At 40.3% G+C, this 24,258-nt stretch overlaps 1 protein-coding gene across 1 annotated transcript in view; it reads right to left on the reverse strand.

Moving 5' to 3' along the window:
• Positions 1 to 353: 353 nt before the first annotated feature.
• The window catches only part of LOC126236578 (growth factor receptor-bound protein 2), a 62,345-nt gene continuing 38,440 nt past the window's right edge, over positions 354 to 24,258 (reverse strand). Inside the window, exon 5 of the mRNA XM_049945991.1 lies at positions 354 to 7,659. Within this exon, the coding sequence (XP_049801948.1) occupies positions 7,486 to 7,659 (174 nt within the window). The 3' untranslated portion in view covers positions 354 to 7,485. The remainder of the gene's footprint in view (positions 7,660 to 24,258) is intronic.

The raw sequence follows: 24,258 nt of genomic DNA on the forward strand, positions 1-24,258 counted from the left end.
GCTGTTCTGAATCTTCCTAGCAGATTAAAATTGCGTTGCCAGACCTTTCTTCCAGCAGGAGAGCTTCTGTAAAGTCTGGATAGTAGGAGATGAGGTACAGACAGAAGCGAAGCTGTGAAGGCAAGTTGTGATTTGTGCCTACATAGCTCAGTTGATAAGACAATTGTCCAAGGAAAGCAAGGTTTTGCGTTAAGAGACCTGATCCAGCATGCAGCTTTAATCTGTCACAGGGAGAAAGGGGGAGGGGGGCAAGATGATCTCTGAGAGACTGGCTGGAGTAGGAGAAGATACGGTGATAAAGTAAAAGACAAGACAGAATGAATGGTAATGAGGGATCAATTGTACACATATAGTTAAACTAATCATAAATGCATTCAGTTTTATTGCAAATTAGGAGGTACACACATTCAACCATATTAACTTTGCGCCAGTTACGAGAAAGCTGTGAACATAAACAATAAATTTGACAGAAATTACTATAGTAAAAGAAATGCGTATTCTGGTTCAGGAACACTGTAAACTGTGGTACTAACATCATAAACAATACTGTCTGACATTAGTAGCAGTGTGTGTGCGTGTAAAGAACATACACAAAAGAGAAATTTATTAAATGCAAATGAATTTTTGCAGCATTATAATGTACCCGTCACCTACACAACTGCAACAGATTAAAAATCAGTTCACATAGCTCTTGATAACAGGAAGCACCAGTTGATTTTTTTTTATTTTCTCTCAGTCAACAAATCGGTTCAACACACCACTTAATCAAGATGACATTTATGTTAAAAAATGATGTCTCACATGCCAAAACTGCTTCAAATCAGCAATACTTATCTGCAGCACAGAAAACCACTTGTACATTCCTCATATGGCTCAAAACTAGAAGTAGTATTTTATATAGCAGTGACCAAAATTTTATGTTTTTCAACTGACATAACCATGTTTAACAATAAAACACTCACCACTTCATACCTTTCTGTACAAGTATGACATAAAAATAACATTTCAGCAGTGATCAGTTAAATGTAGATCTCGCATGGCTAAAAAGAACTCAGTGTAACAAGCACAAAGAATAGTTTGAATTAATGCGAGAAAATGTTACACTGTAATTATTTTAAAAGTGAAACAACAATACTGCCACAATGAAAAATATATAAATAGCTAAAACACTTTATACAACTATGAGAAATAACAATTATGTAATAAACATAATGAGATACACTCCAAGCAAAAAGAAGTTGTACAGTATAAACTCACAAAAAGGTTATAACCATTCAGTCAAATTTTTAATAAACTACACTTAGATGAATTAGGTAACATAGGCCACAGCAATTACAAGCAAGCATGTTATTCCAGTATTAAGCCGTTAAAAGTCTAAAGTAATCTCTTATTTGCTGTTACAATTAACATAAGACACCTTGCCTAAGAGCAGAAAATTAAATACCTGCTCATTTCAAATTAACTTATTGATATTCATCTGGAGTATTTGCATCCATTAATGTTGGAAAAAAAAAGCCTTAAGCAAAGGAAACAGTAATGGCACCATTCTCTCTCCCAAGACTGCATAAACAAACAACATAAAAATCTCTTCAGTTATGCAATGCACATTTGAAGCCACTGTCATTTATTAGAAAAAGACAAGTCGTTCATAAGCTCACAAACACATTGCAATCTATGATACTTATGAGGAAATGGGCACTTTCCATGCCAGCTGGTTCAACTCTCACATAAGAAAGCAAGCCACTGAGGCCATCAAGGACTACACTCAGTCTTAGGAATCATATATGTATTTTACACCTGTTCCTTCACTATGTGGTGCAGTCACATGAGATTAATAAACTCCTAAGTTTTCCACTTGTGCTTTAAGTTAAAACAATAATTTTTATTTCACTGCAAGCATTACAGCTTGTTAATTATGATAATGGTAAATCTGATCACTTGCAACAATTGTATAGAATTTAATACACAAAAATAGAGAAGCAGCATTAACTGCCATGTACTTAATGCTGGGTCAAGTATTTTGAGGTTTATCTAAAAGCATTAATGACATTGGTTCAGTAGATGCTGCAAAAGTTCTTTCTATTTACTTCTGAGGAATCAAAGACCTACAGCATGCCCTCTTCTGTGAGTTTATGGTGGTAAATGAAGATACATTTGTAGGCCAGTTTCTTTTATTATATCAAATAGACAGGAATAATAACCACTATCATATTATTAAGTGTTCAGGGTGAGAGTTGTACATTATGATTTTCAGTCACAAGACTCCTGAAATGAAGACAGGCAGTTTGTAGTACCAAAAAAAGCTCACTGGTATTGTGATACAGCTTCTGTTCACATATGCACAGCTTCACAGAAGTTAAAATTTTTGATACATCAAGTTCATAAATACCGTTAAGTCTAAGCCCACAGTGCATTTGGAAATGAAATACATAGTGCTATGTGAAAGCTAAACTACTACTGCAACATCATTTGTTTTGAATGTTCTAGTCACACAGGATCATAGGGTAACTTTAGGGGAGGAGACTGTGACAAGTTGGAACTCTGAGTAAGTGTGCAAGAGGTTTGTGGGTGGAATAACTGGCAACACTGTGTTGACAATAGGCAGGGATCTTGATACATACCCTGACCTGGCATACAGTTTGAACTTGTCACATAAATTTGTCAACTACAGCTGCAACATGAAATATAAGAATTTGACACGCTGTTGTTGTTGCTTTTAATAAATTTATTTTACTGTTTTTATATATTAGATCAGTTTTTGTTGAAATTGTTTAATAAATTTAGGGCATTAGTGTGTGTAAAAGTCTCAATGCTACATTAGTAATCAATTAACAGATTACAGAGAATAAGAGATAGATAGAAGTATTTAGTAAGGGTTTTCTAGAATAGCGTCTGGATGTACTTCAGAACTGTTGCAGTTGAAATATTTTTGAGTTTTACATTCACTACAACAATTATTGTTGTGATTATTAAAAAATTCACTTAAAGAAACCATAGTCTTACAGATATACACTTGTTCACAGTGCATGCCCATTTTTCTCAATTGATGTCACCACCACCTTCAAATAATGTGTAAAAATTATCACTGATACATTAACTTGAGCCACTATATATGAATTTTGTGTTTGTTCATCCACATATTGGCAGTGACAGTAACTAGTGACAGTAGGATTAATGAGCACAAATAAAAGAAAGCTATTCTGGTCATTAATACAGAAATAAAACAATTTTAGACCTATACTCTTGATTATTCCATATCCTAAGTAGATCCCAATAAATTTCACTTGCAGCAATGAATAAAACTTTACTGAAAATACAATTTGCTGAGATTTATTCACACAAGAAAAAGTTTCAAGCTTGTAATAAAAATTCAAAATATCATGTAATTATTATTTAAGTTCACAGTGTTTAATTATATCGCTGTCCAAAGGTGTCAATAGAGCACTGACATGCAAATGTCTTCATTACACCAGTGTAAAGATGCATGATCAATTTCAGATATGCATTCTATCAATCACATTCTCAAAAATACAACTCAGTGAAAACTGGAGAAAAGTGGATTCCCCCTTTTTCACATCCACCAACCAAGGGAAATATGGTGTTACTCCTTTTCAAAATATAAAACCATTGTCTTCAGTGATTATTATGCTGAAATTTTATGAATATGGTCAAGGCACGTACTTCAAGTACTAGTGCTGAATGGTTACACCTACACCATTATTCGGATTTCATAAATGTCCATCTTTGGCCTCAAACAAAATTTCAATTACTTTCTGAAAAAGTAGTTTTGCAACAAGTAAGGCCTTGTATTTCCCATTAATTAATTGCAATCACCAAGTCTTTTTGTATCCGCAATACTCATTACACATCACCACCAGTGATTCCATATTTAGGCTACTCAAAGAGTAACTGGAAGGAGCAGTTCTGATCACAAAGTATGCCAATGTAAACATAAGCTACTGTTAAGCACATTTTGTAAGTAATTCAAGCATTTTATATACACTGGAGAACTTATCCCGAATACAATGGAAAACAGTAAAAAATAATGAATTTCTTGTACATCAGTACAAAAATATTGGTTTTTAACGTTCTTGTTTGACTTCTGCTGGTACATGGCACTCATAGGTTTTTGTTATCAGTGTTAGCAAAAGCAAGAAATGTGCCCATGATTCTACATTAATAAAATAACATCACACAATTATCAGAAACATTTTCCTTTGTTTCTTGGCAACATGTGGTCTTCTGGGACTCATGGGAGAATTGTAGGTATAATTTTCTCCCAAGCCTATCACCCAAGAGAATAAAATATCGGCTATGAATATATCCACTGTATGACCAGTTTTGTTTGTTGTTGAATATCATACAATACATTATGTACATATAAAGTGTAGCCAAAGTATTTACTTTTACAAATCAGTTTAAAACAAATACTAAATTTAACTGCCAAAACTAGAAATTATACATTTACAGGCAAATGAAGACTGAAAGCAGATTCAACTACAGACTGAATAATATGAAAGGTGTTCAAATGGGTATTAATCTAACAAAATTTGCTGTAATTAATAGGATACCAAGAAACAGTGTATTATTCTCTCATAAAACAAACACATTCCTACAATACAAATATTGAAATTAAGTTTAGACTGAAATCATTTTCTCAGTGGCTTAGCACTACTAAAAAATTAAATCAAATTAAATGAAACTCTCAATATAAATAAACACAGTCCACGAAGTGGTATTTCTTTTTGTCTGTAACTTGTATTTGTCCTTGGGATTAACTATATTGACTCCTCAAACAATGGAAAGTTAAGGTTGGAATATCAACCATCATGAAAAGGTTACAGTGCTGCTCACTGTAACAACAACCTGATGAGTTGCAGACATGCACAATGAAAAGACTTCTACACATTCTGGCTACAGCAGCCACAGACAGCAGTCTAGGGTCTATTCTAAAGAAGGCTTTGGCCAAAAGCTAAATGTGTAACAGTCTTTTCGTTGCCCCTGTCTGCAACTTAACATTGTATCTTTACAGTGAGTAGCAATTTACCCCTTTCATATATTGAACCCTCAAACACTTTGCTTTGACATAGCAATACACTGAAAGTATTCATGAAATAGCTCCAGTGAAGGGTGTGGAACATATTTCAGTGTGAAATCAGAACCTAGTTTAGAGACAATCACCACAAGTGAGGTCTTAAAAAACAAAATGTGTGATTTTACCTGCAGCACTGCACATAATGTTATTGGATTGTATTCAGATCCAACATTTTAGAGAATAAATTTAAAAACTGTTATCAGTCATAAAGAAGAAATTGATGTATTTTCTTTTAAATTACCAATATTACTACAATTTTCCATTTGGTGAGAATTTTGGAAGCCATAAAGTTTCATTAACTGCCAATTTGGAAAATGTTGCACAAGTTTGTTACTTAAATGAGTTGCTAGTTAAGCTTATTCTGTCAGACCTGACCTTCTTCTAATGTATCAATATTTCAGTTTTGTATCATCAACTCTAATAATACTGATTACTTAAAATAAACCAGCTAATGAGAGAACTGCACTAAAGTGTCCATAATAAGTTGTTTTACCACGGTGAATTGTATCTTCTACCTTGCAGGTAGTATGTAACATTTTTGAATATTAAACCACACCAGTTGTAACAAGATTGCTTTGAAACAACATATATTGCACTTACAAGGACTCTGGTGTAGGCATTGTACATAAATCCCGTATCGTTCAACTAAAATAACAACTGAAAATTGTGCAAACTAATGAGCATGATGAATTGTATACAAAAGATATTCCTAACAAGGTCTCTTCACAAGGTAAGTAACAATGCAGAGGAAACTGAGATACAAGAGATTCTCTACACAATTTACAATGATGGGGCAACACAAGACACTGATTTATCCCAGGAAATAAAATAAAATAACTTTTAATTTCTCTGAAAAGAAGAACTGCTACTCATTTACACTGCTGCCAGGATGATGCAGTGGAATGGCTAGAAAAAGTATCACAGTGTACAATATAAGATTTATATACTAAGTCTCAGCAGAAGGAGGGAGAAGGAAATCATAAAAAAACAATCAGAACATAAAAGTGTGTGAAATCCAACACATGAAAATAATGAGAATTATCAAGAGCTTCAGTAATTTAAATGAGTGTAGGAAAGTTGGTGGAGAACTGCATATTAAATCCTGTGTACAAAAGATACAATAAACTACTGCTTCAAATTAGGGATAAAGGCAAGTTACCTGAAAACAAAAAAGAGCTTTAGGGCTGGGTTGCTAAAAAAAACTGTATGATGTTAAAATCTATAGGGCAATATGAAGTATGTATACTGCATAGTGATGTGTCCTTTGCATTGCAGTCACTTATATAACATAAAATATTCCACACACATTTAACTTTCCTTTAAAAAGTAATTGTCACTTTACCAATTGGAACACTATGAAAAAGTAATTAAAACATTAAAACAACATAAGGTTCTCAAGTTACTAGCACATGCTAACACAACAAAGCCTGCAATCTTTGAAACACAACCACCTGCCACTAGAGTAACCAGGATGTCATTAAAGAGATAAAAATAAAATATTCACACGAGAGACTGCCTTAAACATACAGCATTACAATCTGCTTTCACTGATACAGTACTTGAACTGGGCTTAGCCTCAATTGGATGACATGTGTACAACAAGCACGTTCACAATTTTATCATTTATCAGTCTATAACAGAAGTTATGTAGATGTCAATTAACACCTTATTCTGCCTCTCTTACACACACACACACACACACACACACACACACACACACAAGCACTTACAATTAAGGCCGTCTGTTCACTTACAGTATCACTGATATCAACAAGTTTACATGATCGTTCAATGTATACTGTCCAGAAGGGAATTATATACAAAAGTACGCACACACACATACACGCGTAGACTAAAATTTATATTAATAACGTCCTAAATATTTGGACAGAGTACTCCAGTACAAATACAATAGGTCTGGGAAAAATATACAAAATACTTTAATAAACCTGGCAGAAATTTACAAGATTCATGACAGTTTTTCAATGTCATAATATAAGGGCAGCATTTTAAAATTTAAGGAATGCAGAATGCAGCACGGTATGTATGTTTCTTGTGCCTAATCATGTAAAACAGCCAAGGAACATTTCTGGATTGTGAAAGTTAAGAATATTTCTGATTATTAGTTCAATGATTAAAAAGCTCACTTTCAGACAACTACAAAGGCCACTTCAGAGATAATGTATATTTAGGAATCACATGGTTTTTATGAATATTTAACAATCCATATAAAATTATGACAGAAATTAGAATGACAACATAAAGCTTATGAAAATAAAATAAAATTAATAATAATGCAAGTTTACATCTTCCACACAACTTACAATGTTCATATTACTTTCCTATAAGGAGAGTAATAGCCTGTAGGCTAGACGTATGTATAAAATCAGCTATGAATGGTACGGAGCAACGTAAGTAGCTGGGAATAGGCCTCTACGTGCTCCAATTTCTCCATGCCACCAATGCTGGTCTGTACGGTCCGTCACAGTTATTACATCACCTCTACGAAATTCCAGTTCTCCTGGTTCTTGTGGGGTGAAGTCATACAATGCTTGCACCAGGCACTGTAATGTAACATAACTTACGTAAAACATATGACAAAGCTGGGGGTAAGAAATTGTTATGGCAAACTACAGATCTACATTCAGTAACTACTAAAAACTAAATCTTTCATGAATTAAAACGTTTTCAAAGCTGCAGTGCTTTATTACACATAGTTCTATTGCAGATAGTATGGATTATAGGTGGAGCTACAGTTTAACATGCACTTAAAACTAAGGTGAATTTTGGCAAGTTTCACACAAAGATCATTGCCAAAGAGGAAAGAAATAATTAGTGGCAGGAAAAATTCTTAGGACTGACTGACTTGAAATGCTAACATCTGGATTTGTAGTCTGGCACTCACTTAGCCACCAAGCTATACAGATTATTAAAATCACTCAAAATGCACTTAAGACAATCTGTTGTCAATAACGTAACACGATGCCCTATATTTTTAATTGGATGAGGCAATACTACTGAACTGTTATACAGATTGTTCTTTCAAGACAGTACTATCAGCAAGTCCTGGATCAAGTTGTCTTTGTGTTGACTCTAGAAGCCACCTATAAGTTGCAAAGGATGACCTAGCGAGGCGGCAGAGCAATAGCTGAAAAGGATCAGGAGCACCTTTCACTCCTGTTAAAGTGAAAAATGCGGCATTGCTACATAATACAGAATCCACACTAAACTGGTTAAGACATTTCTAAGGTCAAAAGGAAACAAGGGCATACTAGAGGTGACAGAGATGTTCTGAGTGAAGCCGTGCACAATTTTTGAGGATTTTTATATACATACAAAGAAACGGCAACTTTTGACAAAAACAGAAGGCAGTTTCAGCTCTATTCACCTATTTTATGTAAAGAGAAGGCAACCTAATCATTATAGTAGGGGGAAGAATAGAAGCTAGATTTTGGAAAATATGGGTTTGGCAGTAGGAATGAGACCACAAAAGGCACCTTGAGTTCTGAAATAAGTTTCAGGCAGTACCTGTAATAGCATGTAAATTGTTCAAAAATTACAAGAGAACGTATACTTGGAAAATGTCAGTTACTGGAATATACTTGTACGATTACATAATGATGAGAGACAGATTTCAAAATCAAAAGTTGGACTGGATGCAGTCTTTCTTCTCTACTGTTCCACCTGTTTAGCTGAGAAGCACAATGGGCAATAAAATTAAGTTTCAGGAGCTGGATTAAAACACAGGCTGAAAGGATATCAATAACACGATTCTCTGGAAAGCCTGCAACATTCATGATTCAAATAACGTAAAACATCACAATTTTCTTATTTTTTCATGCTTACCACAAAGCATTTCGAGAATTTATTCTCATTTTCAAGTGGTTTTACATAAATATTTCTTGTGTTGTCTGCATGTGTGATTTTATACCTCTCTTGCATTGTAGTTGTCTTTATGAGGTTATACTGCAGTTGGAAAATCAGACAAATGAATCCTGGAATGATTTTTATACACTGATGTTTTTAGATGTAGTCTCACTGTTTTTGTACTCACAAGTATTGTGGCTCCTCCATTACACAGAATATCTCACACATGCAAATCATCACTTACGCTGTTCGTTTTTATAATTAAAACATGCTATACAGATATTATGATAGTATGGTTTTATGGTTTCACAAAGGGTTTTTATATAGAGATGTTACATTTTCTGTGGATTCATTAGATACATGTAGTTGTAAATTATAAAATAGATTTCATCATAACTGACACTGGAATTATCAGTTATGTTTGTTGTAGATGTTGTGTAGAGTTTATGGAGTAATGTACATATTTAAGGAATTACTACAGTTATACATGGGAGAAACATTTGAAAAACATAGTGACAAACTAGATAGCATTTTTTTTCCCTCAAATTTTTCTGCCGCATCTGATAACTGTAGTAATTATGTAAATATATACACTACCCCAAAGACTCTACTCAACATCTACGACAAAAATGGAAACAGTCAATAATGGTAAAAAAAAAAAAATTATAACTACAGCGTTATGTATCTAATGAATCCACAGAAAATGTAACACCTCTTCGTGAAATCACATTAGTCGACCATGATATTGTTGCACCTGGGAGTGAGGGCAATTTGCTAATGTGAGTTTCTATCATGATATTTCACAAGAACACGCTGAAACACTTGATAATGCATGCACAACTGTCTTGCTGTCATTCACAGCACAGTATGTCTTCCTTAGGCACCACCACTGTACTTTTTTACTGTAAAGTCACCGTGTGTTTCTGGTAACGGCCACAGGGGGGCAAGTACAACAGGATCATGGTGGGATAGTACTATCACAGTATCTCTATAGCAAGTTATGATTACAAAAACAAACAATGTAAGTGATGGTGTGTGTGTGTGTGTGTGTGTGTGTGTGTGTGTGTGTGTGTGTGTGTGAGAGAGAGAGAGAGAGAGAGAGAGAGAGAGAGAGATAATTTGTGTAATGGAAGAGATACAATACACAAAGTAGAAAAACAAAAACATTACCTCTAACATCAGCATATAAAAAACATTCCATCATTCATTCATCTGATTCTCTGACTGCTATTTAACCTCAAAAAGACAACTACAGTGGAAGACAGGCAGAAAATCACACATGCAAACATTGTATGTAAACAAATGCAACTGAAAAATCACAAAACTTCCAAAACACCTGGTGCTAAGCATAAAAAAAGTAACTGGTGCAGTTTTTCATCATTTAGATGACTATTAGTTCATTAGACACCTTATTGAAACATATTATTGAATTACGTCAACAAAATCATAAAGTTCAACTCTTATGAATGCTACCATCTTTGGTGACAATCCTTAATTGCAAATTACTGTTCAATATTCTTGTGACATGTGACAATGAAATTCAGTTTACCACTTGGCTTTTTTTCGAATATTTCTGCTGACCGAGTGTTCGTGGCAGTCCACATCTGCAGACTCCACTTGAAAGACTGCTGTGCTGGTGCATGTTCAAAAACAAGCAACCATAAAACTCATTGTTGAGCCCCGAGATGCTTAACTGTCTGTTGCTGCATATCACAGAGGTCGTACTTGTTCTCATATTGATCAAGATGCAGCAATAGTGATCTTGCACACTTCAGTGGAGTAAATATTCCTCTGAACACAGAATATAGATTGAGAGCAAATCAAAGAAAGATTAGGTAATGAGAAGCAGTTGAAATGAGATTAATGACTAACTTATCATCATCTGGGACACAGTAGACAAAGAGAAGGAATTCTGCTACCTTAGAAGCAAAGTAGTGCATACCATATGAAACAAGAACTATAGAAGCAACAGACTAGCCCAGGGTTACACATAATTCTTTGACAACAAAAAATCTCAAACATAGTCCTTAATTTGAAAATAAACAAACTAACATATATTTTCCAAGAATGCATATCCGGAGTATGACATTGTATGTAAGTAACACACGAGGGAAAACTGGAAAAGAAAACACAGCATTTGCTATATGGTGTTGCGAAGGAAAACTAAAGAGGCTGGTAGTGGTGATTGTGTGTTTAAAGGGACTAAATTATTAGGTCATCAGACCCTCCATTTTGTAAATAAAAAAATAAAAAAAAATAAAAAAAAGAGTGAAGTCTTGGTTGCTACAACTATCTAAGCCAGTCAAAGAATCAAAAAAAGGGCATGACAGTTGTTTAACATGACAGGTAAAAGAAAATTGAGATAACCCAGGCAGCATCATACACAAGAGGGTCTAAAGGCACAACAAGGTGAAGGAGGAAGAAAGTAACCAGCAGTCGCACGGGGGGTATCTGCCACAGCGGCAATCCCCCGCTGCACGCACGCACACCAAACACTGAAAGTGGGGGACTATTATAGTTCACTGTAAAATCTGCTTTCCCTCCGGAAATGCGACACTTTGACAGTGGCTGTCTCATCATCTGCAAGCATCTGAGGGAGTTAGGTAGGCAAGTGCAGAGCGTGCCACATATCAGCCAACAGGGCACACTCAACATGCACTATCATCAGTAGACTACTACTGCTGCTGCTGCTGCTGCTGCTGCTGTAAGGAGGATCCTTCCGACACAGAAGCAACTCATGGGTGACTCACGTAGCCAATGCATAGTCAGCACAACACAATGGCATCTTTCCAATATGCCTAGAAAGATGTATGCACACCTTAGTGGGCCCCTTAATTGCTGTTAACTCATTGTGGATCATACGAGCCTGCCTTTCCAATTCCCAGAGCCTCAAAATATTATGTTGAAGTTGTAACTGTAAGTCTGGGCCCGGTATTCTGACATCAAGTTGATCTCCTGTAGTGGTACCTTTAGCTAGACGGTCAGCACGTTAATTCCCTGGAATGCCTATGTGGCTTGGTGTCCATATGAAGGTCACCTTCTATCCAGAACTGCAGAGGTTAACCAGTAGGTCCTGGATGTTAGTGACCAGAAGATTTTTGGGACAGCACAGGAATATACCTTTTAAGCAACTCATGGAGTCACTACAGATCAGAAAGTTTGTTTCGGCAAGGGATTTGATATACTGCACAGCCTGAGAGAGGCAACCAACTCTACAGTGTATACATTGCAGCCACTTGGGAACGTGTGTGTCTTGTGTCCCCTTGCATGTGCAAAAGTGTAACCAACCCTGTTGCTGACTTTCAATCTGTCTGTGTAGATGCATACTGAATTAAAATAATTGTAGAGGATCAAACATAATAGTTGTCGGAGATGTGTAAGATCAGCATCCTTCTTGGCGCCACAAAAGAGGTCCATCCGTACCACAGGACTGGGTATGGACCACGGAGTGTGTTGAAGAGGAGCTCTAGGAATACAAGACTAAAGAAGCAATCAAATGTTGGTGATACAATGCAGATTCCAGATGAACCAAGTGATCTTTGATGGACCGGAAAGTCCGAAAGCCACTTTGGAATTGTGGCACGAACGACGACGGCGGTTGGCCATTCGTTCGTATAGCTGACACAGCCCATTCAACAGAGAGACTGGCCAGCAGTTAGTTAAAATAAGTGAGTCCTTTCCCAGTTGCAGGACAAGAATAATAATACCTTCCCACTATTGAGAGGGAAATTCTTCTTCCCGCCAAATATGATTAAAAAGTCCAAGGATATGTTTCATGCTCTCAGTATGCCAAAGTGCTGTGTAGCTCCCATTCACTAAAAGGAGTGTTGTTTGATAGAAAGCGATGTGCATGGAAGGATAGCGGGTGGCACTCAGTAAGATGTTTCAAGGTCAGGAAATGAGAGTGGTAATTACTGCAAACGGACACTTCCTCGAAGTGAGCTGCAAAACAACTGATAAGAACAGGGGATCAGTGCAGGTGTTACCATTGTCAAGGCATGCCAGGAAGTGCTGTGTGTGGTGGATGGCCGCATAGGCGACAGAGTTGATGGGATGTGGGATCGCATGGCTGATACATATTGATTGCTCCCAACACCTCTGCTTCTTTTTTTTTATTATTACAAACAGTGCTTTTGCCTGGAGTATCTTTAATGCTATTAAATCCACGTAAGGATGGTGTTTGTTCTGTTGAAGCACTCTGCAGTGTTCCCTGATAGCTGAGGCTGTATCTTCAGACCACCATGGCACCGGCGGTCATCGGGATGAGCCAGAGGAGTAGGGGATCGCTGCTGCAGCACGAATAACAGTATCAATAGTAACTTGTAGCACTCTGTCAATATCCGTTGCATGACTGGCTGCAAAAGTGGCTGTAGAGGAGAAAGCCTGCCAGTCAGCTTTCCAAAGCAACCAACATGGAGCATGTTCCAGATGTCTGAGTGGAGAGGGAGAGAATGATAGGAAGATGCTTGCTGTCACAAAGATCGCCGAGGACAAACCACTGAATCAGGGGTGCAAACTGTAAGATCAACAGTCGAGTATGTTCCGTGAGCTGCATTGAAATGTGTTGCGGCTCCAGTGTTGAGTAGGCAGCCATCCGGTTCTGAAAGGTGGTGTTCTGGTACCCAGCCTCTGCAAGACCTAGTGTCTCTGCTCCACAGAGGATTATGGGCATTTAAGCCCCCCAGTAAAACAAAGGGGGAAGGTAACTGCTCATGATAAAGGAAAGGTCCACCTGGGAGTAGATAAACATTACATATTGTTAACTGAACTGACAGATAGACATTAACGACCAAGGCCTCTAGTTCAGTGGTAAGAGGCACCTACTCCCTGAAGATATCAGATTGTATGAGGCGTATCCTACCAGAAGCTCTCTCGACATTAATCTGATTGGTACAGAAAGGTTTGTAGTTTAGAGCAGGGAAATGCATTACCGTAAACCATGTTTCCTGAAGTGCTATGCCAAATATGGAGTAAGTAGCCAGTACATGAAGGAGTTTGGTCAGATGGCAATAGTAGCTGTTACAGTTCCATTGCAGGAACATTGAGTCAGGTCTGAGAAAGTGCAAAAGAAAAGAATGGGTCTAATTACTTCATTACTAGGTCGCAGTCCACCCGATTGCTTGTTACATCATCAAACAGCATAGGTTCAACCTTCGCAGAGGTAGGGACTGGAATATCCGAAGCCTCAGAAAGTAGTTTTATCTTTCTGCTTATCCTTCTTATCTTTGTGAGACTTCAATTTCTGTGAAGATTTCTCCATTTTATCTTCTGGGAGCATAGAGGAACATACTTTTCTTCAACCCACAGCCTGCAGCTGCTGGTCCTTGTCTTCAGAGGGGGCACCTTGACTGGTGTCCTCATCCCTGACGAGCCTAGAGGATGACTAGGCATCTCTGGGTACACCGATGCTGTGGGAACCACTGCTGCTACAGGGGTACAGTGATCTGACATTCCTTCCCTCAACTCTGAGGCAGGCCCTGGAATATGACAAGGGTAAGGACGTGTCATGCGAGACCTTGTCATCACGTGAGGTGTGAACTGTGACACAACAATCGCAAAATTTGAGATCATATAGTCAGATGAAGTCTTTCAAACTTTTCCTTTGCATCTTGAAAAGACAGGTAGTCAAGTGTTTTATACCATTAAATTTTCTTCTTTCTCAAACACTGAGCATTGAGGTGAACAGGGAGGATGTGGTTCCAGACAGTTGACACATTGTGGGGTTGGTCACTAGGGCTGCCCTCATGAGATGTCTGTCCACATGCCACACAGGTAGCCTCCTTAGAACAGCACGACATGTGTCCGAACCTCTGTCACCTTAAACATCTCATTGGAGGAGGAAAATAAGGCCCGACATCACACCTATAAACCATGACCTTAACCCTGTAGCAGCAGTAGGATGTTGTCGCTGAATGGCAGGATAAAAGATCCAGTGCCTACTACCATTTGATCTCTTCTGGATGTGACAAACTAAATGGATTCCATACCGCACCAGATTAGTATGCAGCTTTTTATCAGATTATGGCATTAGGTCCCGATGGAAGATAAAAACCTTGAATTCTATTGAGCTTGCTATGAGAAGAGATGGTGACTGATATATCTCCTATCTTTACACAGGCCTGAAGTGTCTGTGATTGGTTGGCATGCGATGTTTTTACCAGCAAAGATCCATTTCTCATCTTTTCTACAGCTGCTATCTCCCAAAACTGGCCTTCAATATTTTCAACAAAAAACAGTGGCTTCGTTGTAGCGAAAGATCCACCATCAGTCCGGGAACAAAGCATGAATTTGGCAAACTGTCCACTTCCATTTCTCCTATGTGGCTCTTGTCTTGAGGCATGGTCAAAGACAGAAATGCCACTGGGTTGTAAATCCCTGCATTAAAGTCTCTGTTCCTGACTGCTGAGACGGCCGTGTTGGCATGGCCATCATTAAGTTTGATCCATTTCATTGTGGATCATTCGCCCTGATGTCTCTCGCTCCGATCAGAGGCTGTCCCCACAGGCGCCATCCCATCAAGTCAAAGACCACCCGGCAAAGTAGCCCTTGCCCAGAGTCCCAGTACCCCAAATTTGATAGGCACCTTACTTGGTTGACGGGGAGGTTACAGCTCAGTGCAATCTCGACGTTGTAGGGCTACCATCATGACGGTACATGACAACTCCATGATGACAGACTAGCTACTGCACTGGATTTGGGTGCAGAGGTAGATCCACTTAATTGGTAGGTGCAAAAAAGAACATCGCACAGTAGGGCGTCCTTCCCCAAACGGTCCACACTTCTGTAAAATTTGGAATGTGGACATCAAACCTAACATGGAGACCAGAATTTAAAAAGCCAAAAAAGGTGAGGGGAAAAAGCAATAAAAAAGTGAAAAGAGCCAAAACCTTTGCAAGTCCAAAGTATAGTTAAAATACCAAGGTAAAAAGTAACCAAATAAAAAGACTCCAGTTAATTGCTCCCTTACAACAGGCAAGGAAGGGCCATGGGTCTACTCTAGCTCCTGACACTGCACTGGGGTTAAAGAGGCTGGTCTATAAGGAAATAGGTGGAGCACTGCAGAATTGGTGAGCAAAGGAATACGTGGAAAAATGGTAAGGGGAGGATGATAGACATCAGGGAATGACCTCCACGGTACAAGAGGGAGCTGTAGAAATAAAAATTTTTATGGTAAGACAGAGATTGGAATATAAACAACAAATGACTGAGGATTTAGGATGTAACCAATACTTGTTTGTTTGGTTTTAGTGCACAAAAACAATTAAGGTCTTATGTGCCCATGTCACAAGCATAGAACATGAAGAGAAAAAAAGGAGTTAAAAAATGACTGCACATTAAGCCCAACTGACAGAAGGAAAGACACACACACACACACACACACCGGATGTCCTGAACTGAAGATTAAATGTCCTTCACCATACTGCTACGATGGATAAAAAGTAAAACACGGATGAAAGCCCACACATCGTTCGCTAAAATGGCTAGTAACTCAGATGGCAAACATAAATGAGAACGTAAGTCGTTAAAAAAAGTCATTCCATCAGGAAATGGCGAACTGTTAGAAGTTGAGAGCAATGAGCACAGTGGTGGCGGAGCACTACTTAAAAAATGGCGATGGCTAAAAAGACTCAACCTAGCAAAAATGATCTCCTTGCAGCAAAAGGGCCAAAAGGAAGTCATCCAAGCTGATGGCTTAATTCCCTGGAGCTTGTTCCCATCAAGGGAGGACCAATGGTAATGCCAAAGTGACACCACCTGCTAACAGACGGCAAAACAGAGCTCATTGGGGGAGTGGAAGAACTAGTGGGCTGAGGTATGAGGGCTGCAGCCTTGGGAGCAGCATCAGCAGCCTCGTTTCCCGTCAGAAGGACGTGACCAGGAACCCACATAAATATCACAGTGGCTCCATCAAGAGTGGGCAAGTGACAGCTTTCCTGTACCCGTTGCTCTATGGGGCTAAAGGCGTACAGCACACAAACTCTGAAGGGAACTGAGAGGTAGTTTGGCTGATTTGGCATACAGACTCTCAACCGGGCTAGTGTAAAAGGTGCCAATAGCTAAACAGATACCATGATGGTAGATAGTATTGAGACAGCGTAAGAGGGACGGGCGTGTAGATGCATAAACGAAACACCCATAGTCTAGTTACTAACTGACAAGGGACTGACACAAATGGAGGAGGGTGGTCTGATCCACTCCCCAGGAAGTACCGCTGAGGGCACATAGGACATTGAGGGACCACGTACAGCGGGCAGCCAAGAAAGACATATGGGACCAAGAAAGTTTTCTATCGAGCATGAGTCCCAGGAATTTTGTAGTTTCAACAAACAGAAGAGCAACAAGCCCAATATGTAAAGATGGTGGAAGAAACCAATTGCACCGCCACATGGGGGAGATGCTGAGTTGATAGGCACAACAAAAAGACTGCCACAAATAATTTTTCAGCCAACAAGGTCAAAAATAGAACACACAAACACACAAACATACACACACACACACACACACACACACACACACACACACACACAAAAACAAGTGCGAGAGCGCGCGCAAATGCAACTCATACACGCATGGCTGCAGTCTCTGGCAGCTGAAGCCACCCTTCAGCTGCCAGAGGCTGCAATCGTGTCTGTGAGCTGCGTTTGCATATGCGCGTGTGTCTGTCATCTATTTTCGACAAAGGCCTTGTTGGCCAAAAGCTTATTTGAGACAGTCTTTTTGTTGTGCCTATCTGCAACTCAGCATCTTCACTATATGGTGAGCAGCAACATTCCTTTTCATAATATTGTTACATTCCATCCTGGACCTTCCATTGTTTGACAAATGCTCCACCAGAAATTCATACAAATGGTTTTGTCAGTGGAAAATCAAAAGCCACTGTCGATGCTCCATGAGTATAAACGATCGAGACATCGCTGAAGATGCCACTCATTGAAACAAGTCTGTGGAGAACTGCTATAATTCGCAAAACCGCCAACGAAAAGGGAGCCGGAGATGCCCAGCGGGAGACACGCCATAAAAGGTTAATGGTGACAGCAAAGGGGATGACGTTCAGGATAGAACTTTGAGGCACACCGTTCTCCTGGATAAAGGTGTCCAACAAGGCAGAACTCACACATACCTTGAAAACTCGGTCTTTTAAAAATTCCTGAAGGAAACGGGGCATGTGGCCATGGAAGCCCCGCATGTAGAGAGTACAGAGGATACCATTCCTCGAGCAGGTGTCGTAGGCTTTCTCCAAATCGAAAAATACGGCCACAATCTGGTATTTCCACAGAAAACCATTCATGAGATGGGTTGACAAAGTGATGAGATGATCAACCGCAGAAAGGCGTGCTCAAAATCCACATTGTCCACTGGTTAGTAAGTTGTGAGACTCAAGCCACCATATCAGCCTGGCATGAATCATACGTTCCATCAGCTGGTGAGAGAAATGGGACGATAACCAGAAGGAAGGTGTTTGTCCTTGCCAGGCTTAGAAATGGGTATAACAATGGCTTCACACCATCATCTGGGAAACGTGCCCTCTACCCAGATGAGACTGTACGTATGTAGGAGAAATACCTTGCCCAAGAAAGGTTATGCAACGGCTGAATGTAAACCTCATCTGGCCCAGGGGTGGAGAATCGGGATGAAGTGAGATCATGATCTCGCTCCCTCATAGTAAAGGCGGCATTGTAGCACCCATGATTTTTGAGAAGAGAAGGGTATCACCCAAGCCGCCTCCACTTGTTTCTGATGGAGAAAGACCGGGTGACAGTGGGTGGAGCTCGAAATCTCCGCAAAATAGTGGTCCAATGTGTTGGAGAGAGCAGTAGGGTCCACTATGACATCGTCTGCTACTACCAGGCCAGAAATTGGGGAATGGACCTTGGTCCTAGCCAGCCACTGGAGGTTGGCCCACATGACAGAAGACAGTGTGGAACTGTTAAAAGAACTAGTAAAAGAAACCCAGCTAGCTTTTCTGCTATCCTGAAGACTGTGACAACACTGTGCATGCAACTATTTGTAATAAATCCAGTTGGCCATCGTAAGACGATAGTTAAAAACATGGAGAGCACGACATCACACGTGAATTGCACTGTGGCACGCCTAAGTCCACCTAGGAACCAGGACATGATGTGGCAAAGAGGAAGTGTGAGGAATGGAATATTCAGTGGTGGTAAGGATAACGTTTGTAAGATATTCTACCCGCTCACCACAACCAGGGAAATGTGGTTTGTCGAAGGTCGCCAGGGAGGAGTAAAGCCTCCAGTTGGCCTTAGAAAGCTGCCATTTGACTGTGCACAGAGGTGGGGTAGGAGTTAGCAATCAGGTAGAACACTGGAAATGGTCACTCGAGCTCATGTCAGAGAGAACAGACCACTCAAAATGATGGATAAGCTGGAAAGTGCGAAGGAGAGGTCCAAATGGGAATAGGCGTGAGTGGAGTCTGATAGGAACACGGGTGCTCCCATGTTAAGGCAGATGGCATTGAGGTGATTGAGAAGGTCAGCCAACAGGGCACCTCTCCGAGAGGTTCTGTGCAAGTCCCAAACGGGATGGTGCATATTAAAGCCACCGAACAGCAGAGAGTGGAGAGGGAGTTGCCCAATAAGCTGGAGGAAGTGCCCTGGTGATACTGAATGACGGAGGGATGTATACGGCACAAAGGGAAAAGCTCAAGTGAGGAAGGAAAATGTGGACTGCAACAGCTTGAAGCCGGGTAGTCAGGGAGATGGGTTGACTATGAACATCATCCCTGATGAGTAACATGATTCCCCCATGAGATGGGTGACGTTCTCGGGGGAAGGTCAAAGCGGACTGGGAAGAAAAGTGAGAGCTCAAAGCAGTTGTGAGGATCCAATTTTGTGTGATCGAAGACCGTGAACATCCCGTTGGAGGAGAGTCACAATGTGGAAAGGGGCGGAGGGAAAAATATGAAAGGACATCACCTCGACGGCTGCCGAGTGCCAGCCTTTTAAGACTCACTGCTGCAGAGTGCAGAGACTGGAAGATCCTGCTCCATGAGATCTGCAGAGGCGTAGGCATTCTTCCTCTGTCGATCTGCAGAGTCCAGGACATAAAAACTGTTGGTGGTGCACACTGCCTACACCATCGAAGAGGATCTCCAAGTCGGCGAAGGAGAAGACCATTTGACTTCTTGGACGCTTTCCAGTTGGTAGACGAAGACTCAGATGTTCGTTGGCTGGAGGGATGTCGGAAATTCTTCACGGGAGTATTCCTTCTGTCCTATCTGGTCTGCCGGTTGTGTAGCAGGTGACTTCGCCGCATGAGGCAAAGGTTTGGTGACTTGTACAGCTGGAGGAGTCTATGGGAATGCTACCATGACACTGGGCGATTTCACAACCACAGTGCTGAATTTGAGGTCACATGTCCTTCTTGGAGTAAGATGTAGCAAGAACAGCACTGTAAGTGCCGGTTGATAGAATTCAGGGATTCCGACTAGCCAACAACTTGCGAGCGACCGGATAAGGCACATTTCCCTTGATCCGGATCTCCCGGACAGCCCATACATTGAGATACATGGGACAATCTAGGAAGGAGGCAGCATGGTCACCACTGCAGTTGATTCAGTGAGGAAGAGGAGGCGGACAATCGCTTGTTAGCATCCCTACTACAGGTTATGCATTTGGCCGGGTGTCGACAGTACATTTGAGTTTGGATTTAATGATGACATTGGTAGCAGCGCGTCTGGTTCAGAATGTGCGGTCAGACTTCATAGCTTGCTTTGATCTTTGACTGAAGCACCACTCTATCAAAGGTGAGAAAAGGAGTGCGTGTGGGCACTAACGATGCATCTGCCTTTTTCATCACCCGATTGACTGCAATGACAACCTGATCAGAGATACACATTTGGATTTCTGCTTCAGTAAGACCATCAAGCAGCCTAGTATAAATAACACCATGGAAAGAATTCAGCATCTACATCTACATTTATACTCCGCAAGCCACCCAACGGTGTTTGGCGGAGGGCACTTTACATGCCACTGTCATTACCTCCCTTTTCAGTTCCAGTCACGTATGGTTCGCGGGAAGAACGACTGTCTGAAAGCCTCCGTGCGCGCTCTAATCTCTCTAATTTTACATTCGTGATCTCCTCGGGAGGTATAAGTAGGGGGAAGCAATATATTCGATACCTCATCCAGAAACGCACCCTCTCGAAACCTGGACAGCAAGCTACACCGCGATGCAGAGCGCCTCTCTTGCAGAGTCTGCCACTTGAGTTTGCTAAACATCTCCGTAACGCTATCACGGTTACCAAATAACCCTGTGATCAAACGCGCCGCTCTTCTCTGGATCTTCTCTATCTCCTCCGTCAACCCGATCTGGTACGGATCCCACACTGTTGAGCAATACTCAAGTATAGGTCAAACGAGTGTTTTGTAAGCCACCTCCTTTGTTGATGGACTACATTTTCTAAGGACTCTCCCAATGAATCTCAACCTGGTACCCGCCTTACCAACAATTAATTTTATATGATCATTCCACTTCAAATCGGCACCAAGTGCCTAACCACTGCAGATTTTCCTGCATTTCGCTACAATTTTCTAATGCTGCAACAAATGACGAAGCTGAGGAAGGATAGGAGAAGGGGAACGAAGAAAGAAAAAAAGGAATGAAAAACCAGTGGAGAGACAGATCTGATATCGGCTATTGAATATGCAGAAAACATTTCCTAAACATGAACAGGACAGCCGCGGAGGAGCAAAGCTGCAAGCAGTTGCTGTGCTCGAGAATCAGATGTAGTCTCCAAAAGCAAAGTGTGATTTCATGAATGAGAGCAGGATTTCACGGGGCCAGCAATTGCATCAACACCTTTCTGAATAATAAACGGATTTACTGTAGAAAAAGACAGACAATCTTCAATACATGAAACTGCGCTGAACCATGGTGCAGCTGGGACGGTCTTTGAATCATTAGCCTCACTCCATTTACGTCTGGTAGACACTGACTGTGAAGATGATGATAGGCTCATTGTGAGAAAATTCCCCATGACTGTCAGCGTCTCCGATGGCGCACTTCTTCCAACTGGGGATCCCCATCAGAATGGGAAGCACCAGCTTTAGGTGATTGTCCACACCTCAGACAACACCTCCTGAACACCTGACAGAGGGACCAATTGGCAATTTGGGAAGGTAGCAGCTCAGGCAATCATCCCTCCCTGGGCCTGGCCCGTACTAGGGGGTACGTGCGAACCCTTCCTGTCAACTCAGGGCTGGGAATTATAAGTTACCCAGTCACTTGTTACCTGTCAGTCGCAAGGGTCAGGTGCACGGGCTGCCCTTCTGTAACACACAGGGAAGAAGAAGGAAAGGAGGAACCGCGAATGACGAAGCTGAGGAAGGATAGGAGAAGGGGAACGAAGAAAGAAAAAAGGAATGAAAAACCAGTGGAGAGACAGATCTGATATCGGCTATTGAATATGCAGAAAACATTTCCACAACATCCCAGACATGTTCCCCAAGGGAGGGGAAAAATAATATTCAAGAGGATAGACATGCAGCATGGGAGGGAAATGAATCTGCAAAGGCAGGGGCCAGTGGTAGCAAAGCACGAACCTGCCAAATATTGGGGAGTGGGGAGTCCCCGGGAGGGGAGGGGGGGGGTTTACTAATATTTGGAGATGCTACTGACACAGGAGAGGAAACCGTTGTGGACCAAATAAATCTAGCCAGAAAACAGTCCTTTGCTTTTGGGGGGTTGGGGTGGGAGGTGACACTAGGCAACAGGGAAAGCAGTTTTGTGGGTGGTACTTACAGTTCGGCAATCATTATTTTCTCAATTAAATGATAAAAATCATTAACAAGATAAACACAGGAAGGTGAAAACATCATAATAAACAGATACAATTTTTAACCACAATAAGTGAGTGTGCTTTCCAGAGACTGCATTTGTGTATAAGCAATATAACTCAACTGCACAATTTATGATAAGTGACAGAATCTGCACACTTTTGCATTAGATTTGAGATACTCAAGCAATCACTCAATATTACACAACAGCAATTGTCTATAAATTAATAAAGTTCAACACATCACGTCAGAGGTAAAAGGAAATGTAATAGACTCAAAATTAGAAATTTTTGGATGTCACGAAAATTGTAGCCATTAGAGTAATGCATGAAACTTACAGGCTGCTGACATAAGCCATGCACACTGAGCTGAATTCTATCACTATAGGAAGCTGAATAGTTTTTACAGAATTGTGTCTCAGTTTAAGTATATCACCAACAGGGAAATGATAAATATGATTTCTATCAGATTATCTACTAAAGTACCTGCGTATCTATGCAGAAAAAAGGCTGGGAAGCTGTTACTGGAAAATGAGAAGAAATTCTTTCATAGGGTGTCCAACAAAATATCAGTACACCTCGCGTACCAGTAAGTAGGGCAGTCTGCATCAGGACAGGGAATTGATATTGTGGAGTGTTACATAAAGAGAGGCTCCATCAAGAACGTAGCGAAGTATCCAGGTAGGAAAATCCTACGGCCAGCACTATTCGAGATCTGTACAAGTAATGGAGGGTTGTACGATTTGTTCAGAATGTGCAGAGGAATAAGTGACCAACAGTGAGGACGCCTGACACTACAGACAGAATTCACATGGACATTACAAGGAGTCCCCGCAAATCAGTAAGAAGGTTATCAAAGCAGGCTTGCGTATCGTGTACCTCATGTCATTGTGTATTAAACGATATAAAATTAAAAGCCTATTGCGTGACTACATGCAAGAGTTGAAATTTGATAATTAGGAGAAAAGTGTTCATTACTGTAATTGGCTGTTAACATAAATTGCTGTAACAGTTACTTGGACACTTTTTATTTCATGTCAGATGGTTTCATTCGTCAGGTTATGTAAACTCCCATAATTGTGTTTCCACCACACACATTATTGGTCCCACAATTTTCAGTTACACCTTAAACAGTGATAGGTATTTAGAGATCTTTGACTCTTTCTTTGCACACATATCCAATCAAAGCATAACTCACATCAACAACGTGTTCCCTGAAGACGGACTTGTCAGTAGACCCTCTGGCCCCCAAGATTCCCAGACATATCATGTGATTTTTATTTCTGGGGCACACTAAAAAGCAAAGTGCATGCTGATAATCCTTGAACACTAGACAATCTTAAATGGAACACTACTAGAGAAATTAACTACATTACACCTGCAGAACTACACAGTGTTGCTGGTAACATCATCATATGAAGTCAGCAATGCCTAAATGCCCATATCCATCACTTCCAGTATCTCTTATAAACAGGTAACCATAATTTTTTTACATTACTCT

The sequence above is a fragment of the Schistocerca nitens genome, chromosome 2 (assembly GCF_023898315.1).
Source record: "Schistocerca nitens isolate TAMUIC-IGC-003100 chromosome 2, iqSchNite1.1, whole genome shotgun sequence".
Lineage (NCBI taxonomy): Eukaryota > Metazoa > Arthropoda > Insecta > Orthoptera > Acrididae > Schistocerca > Schistocerca nitens.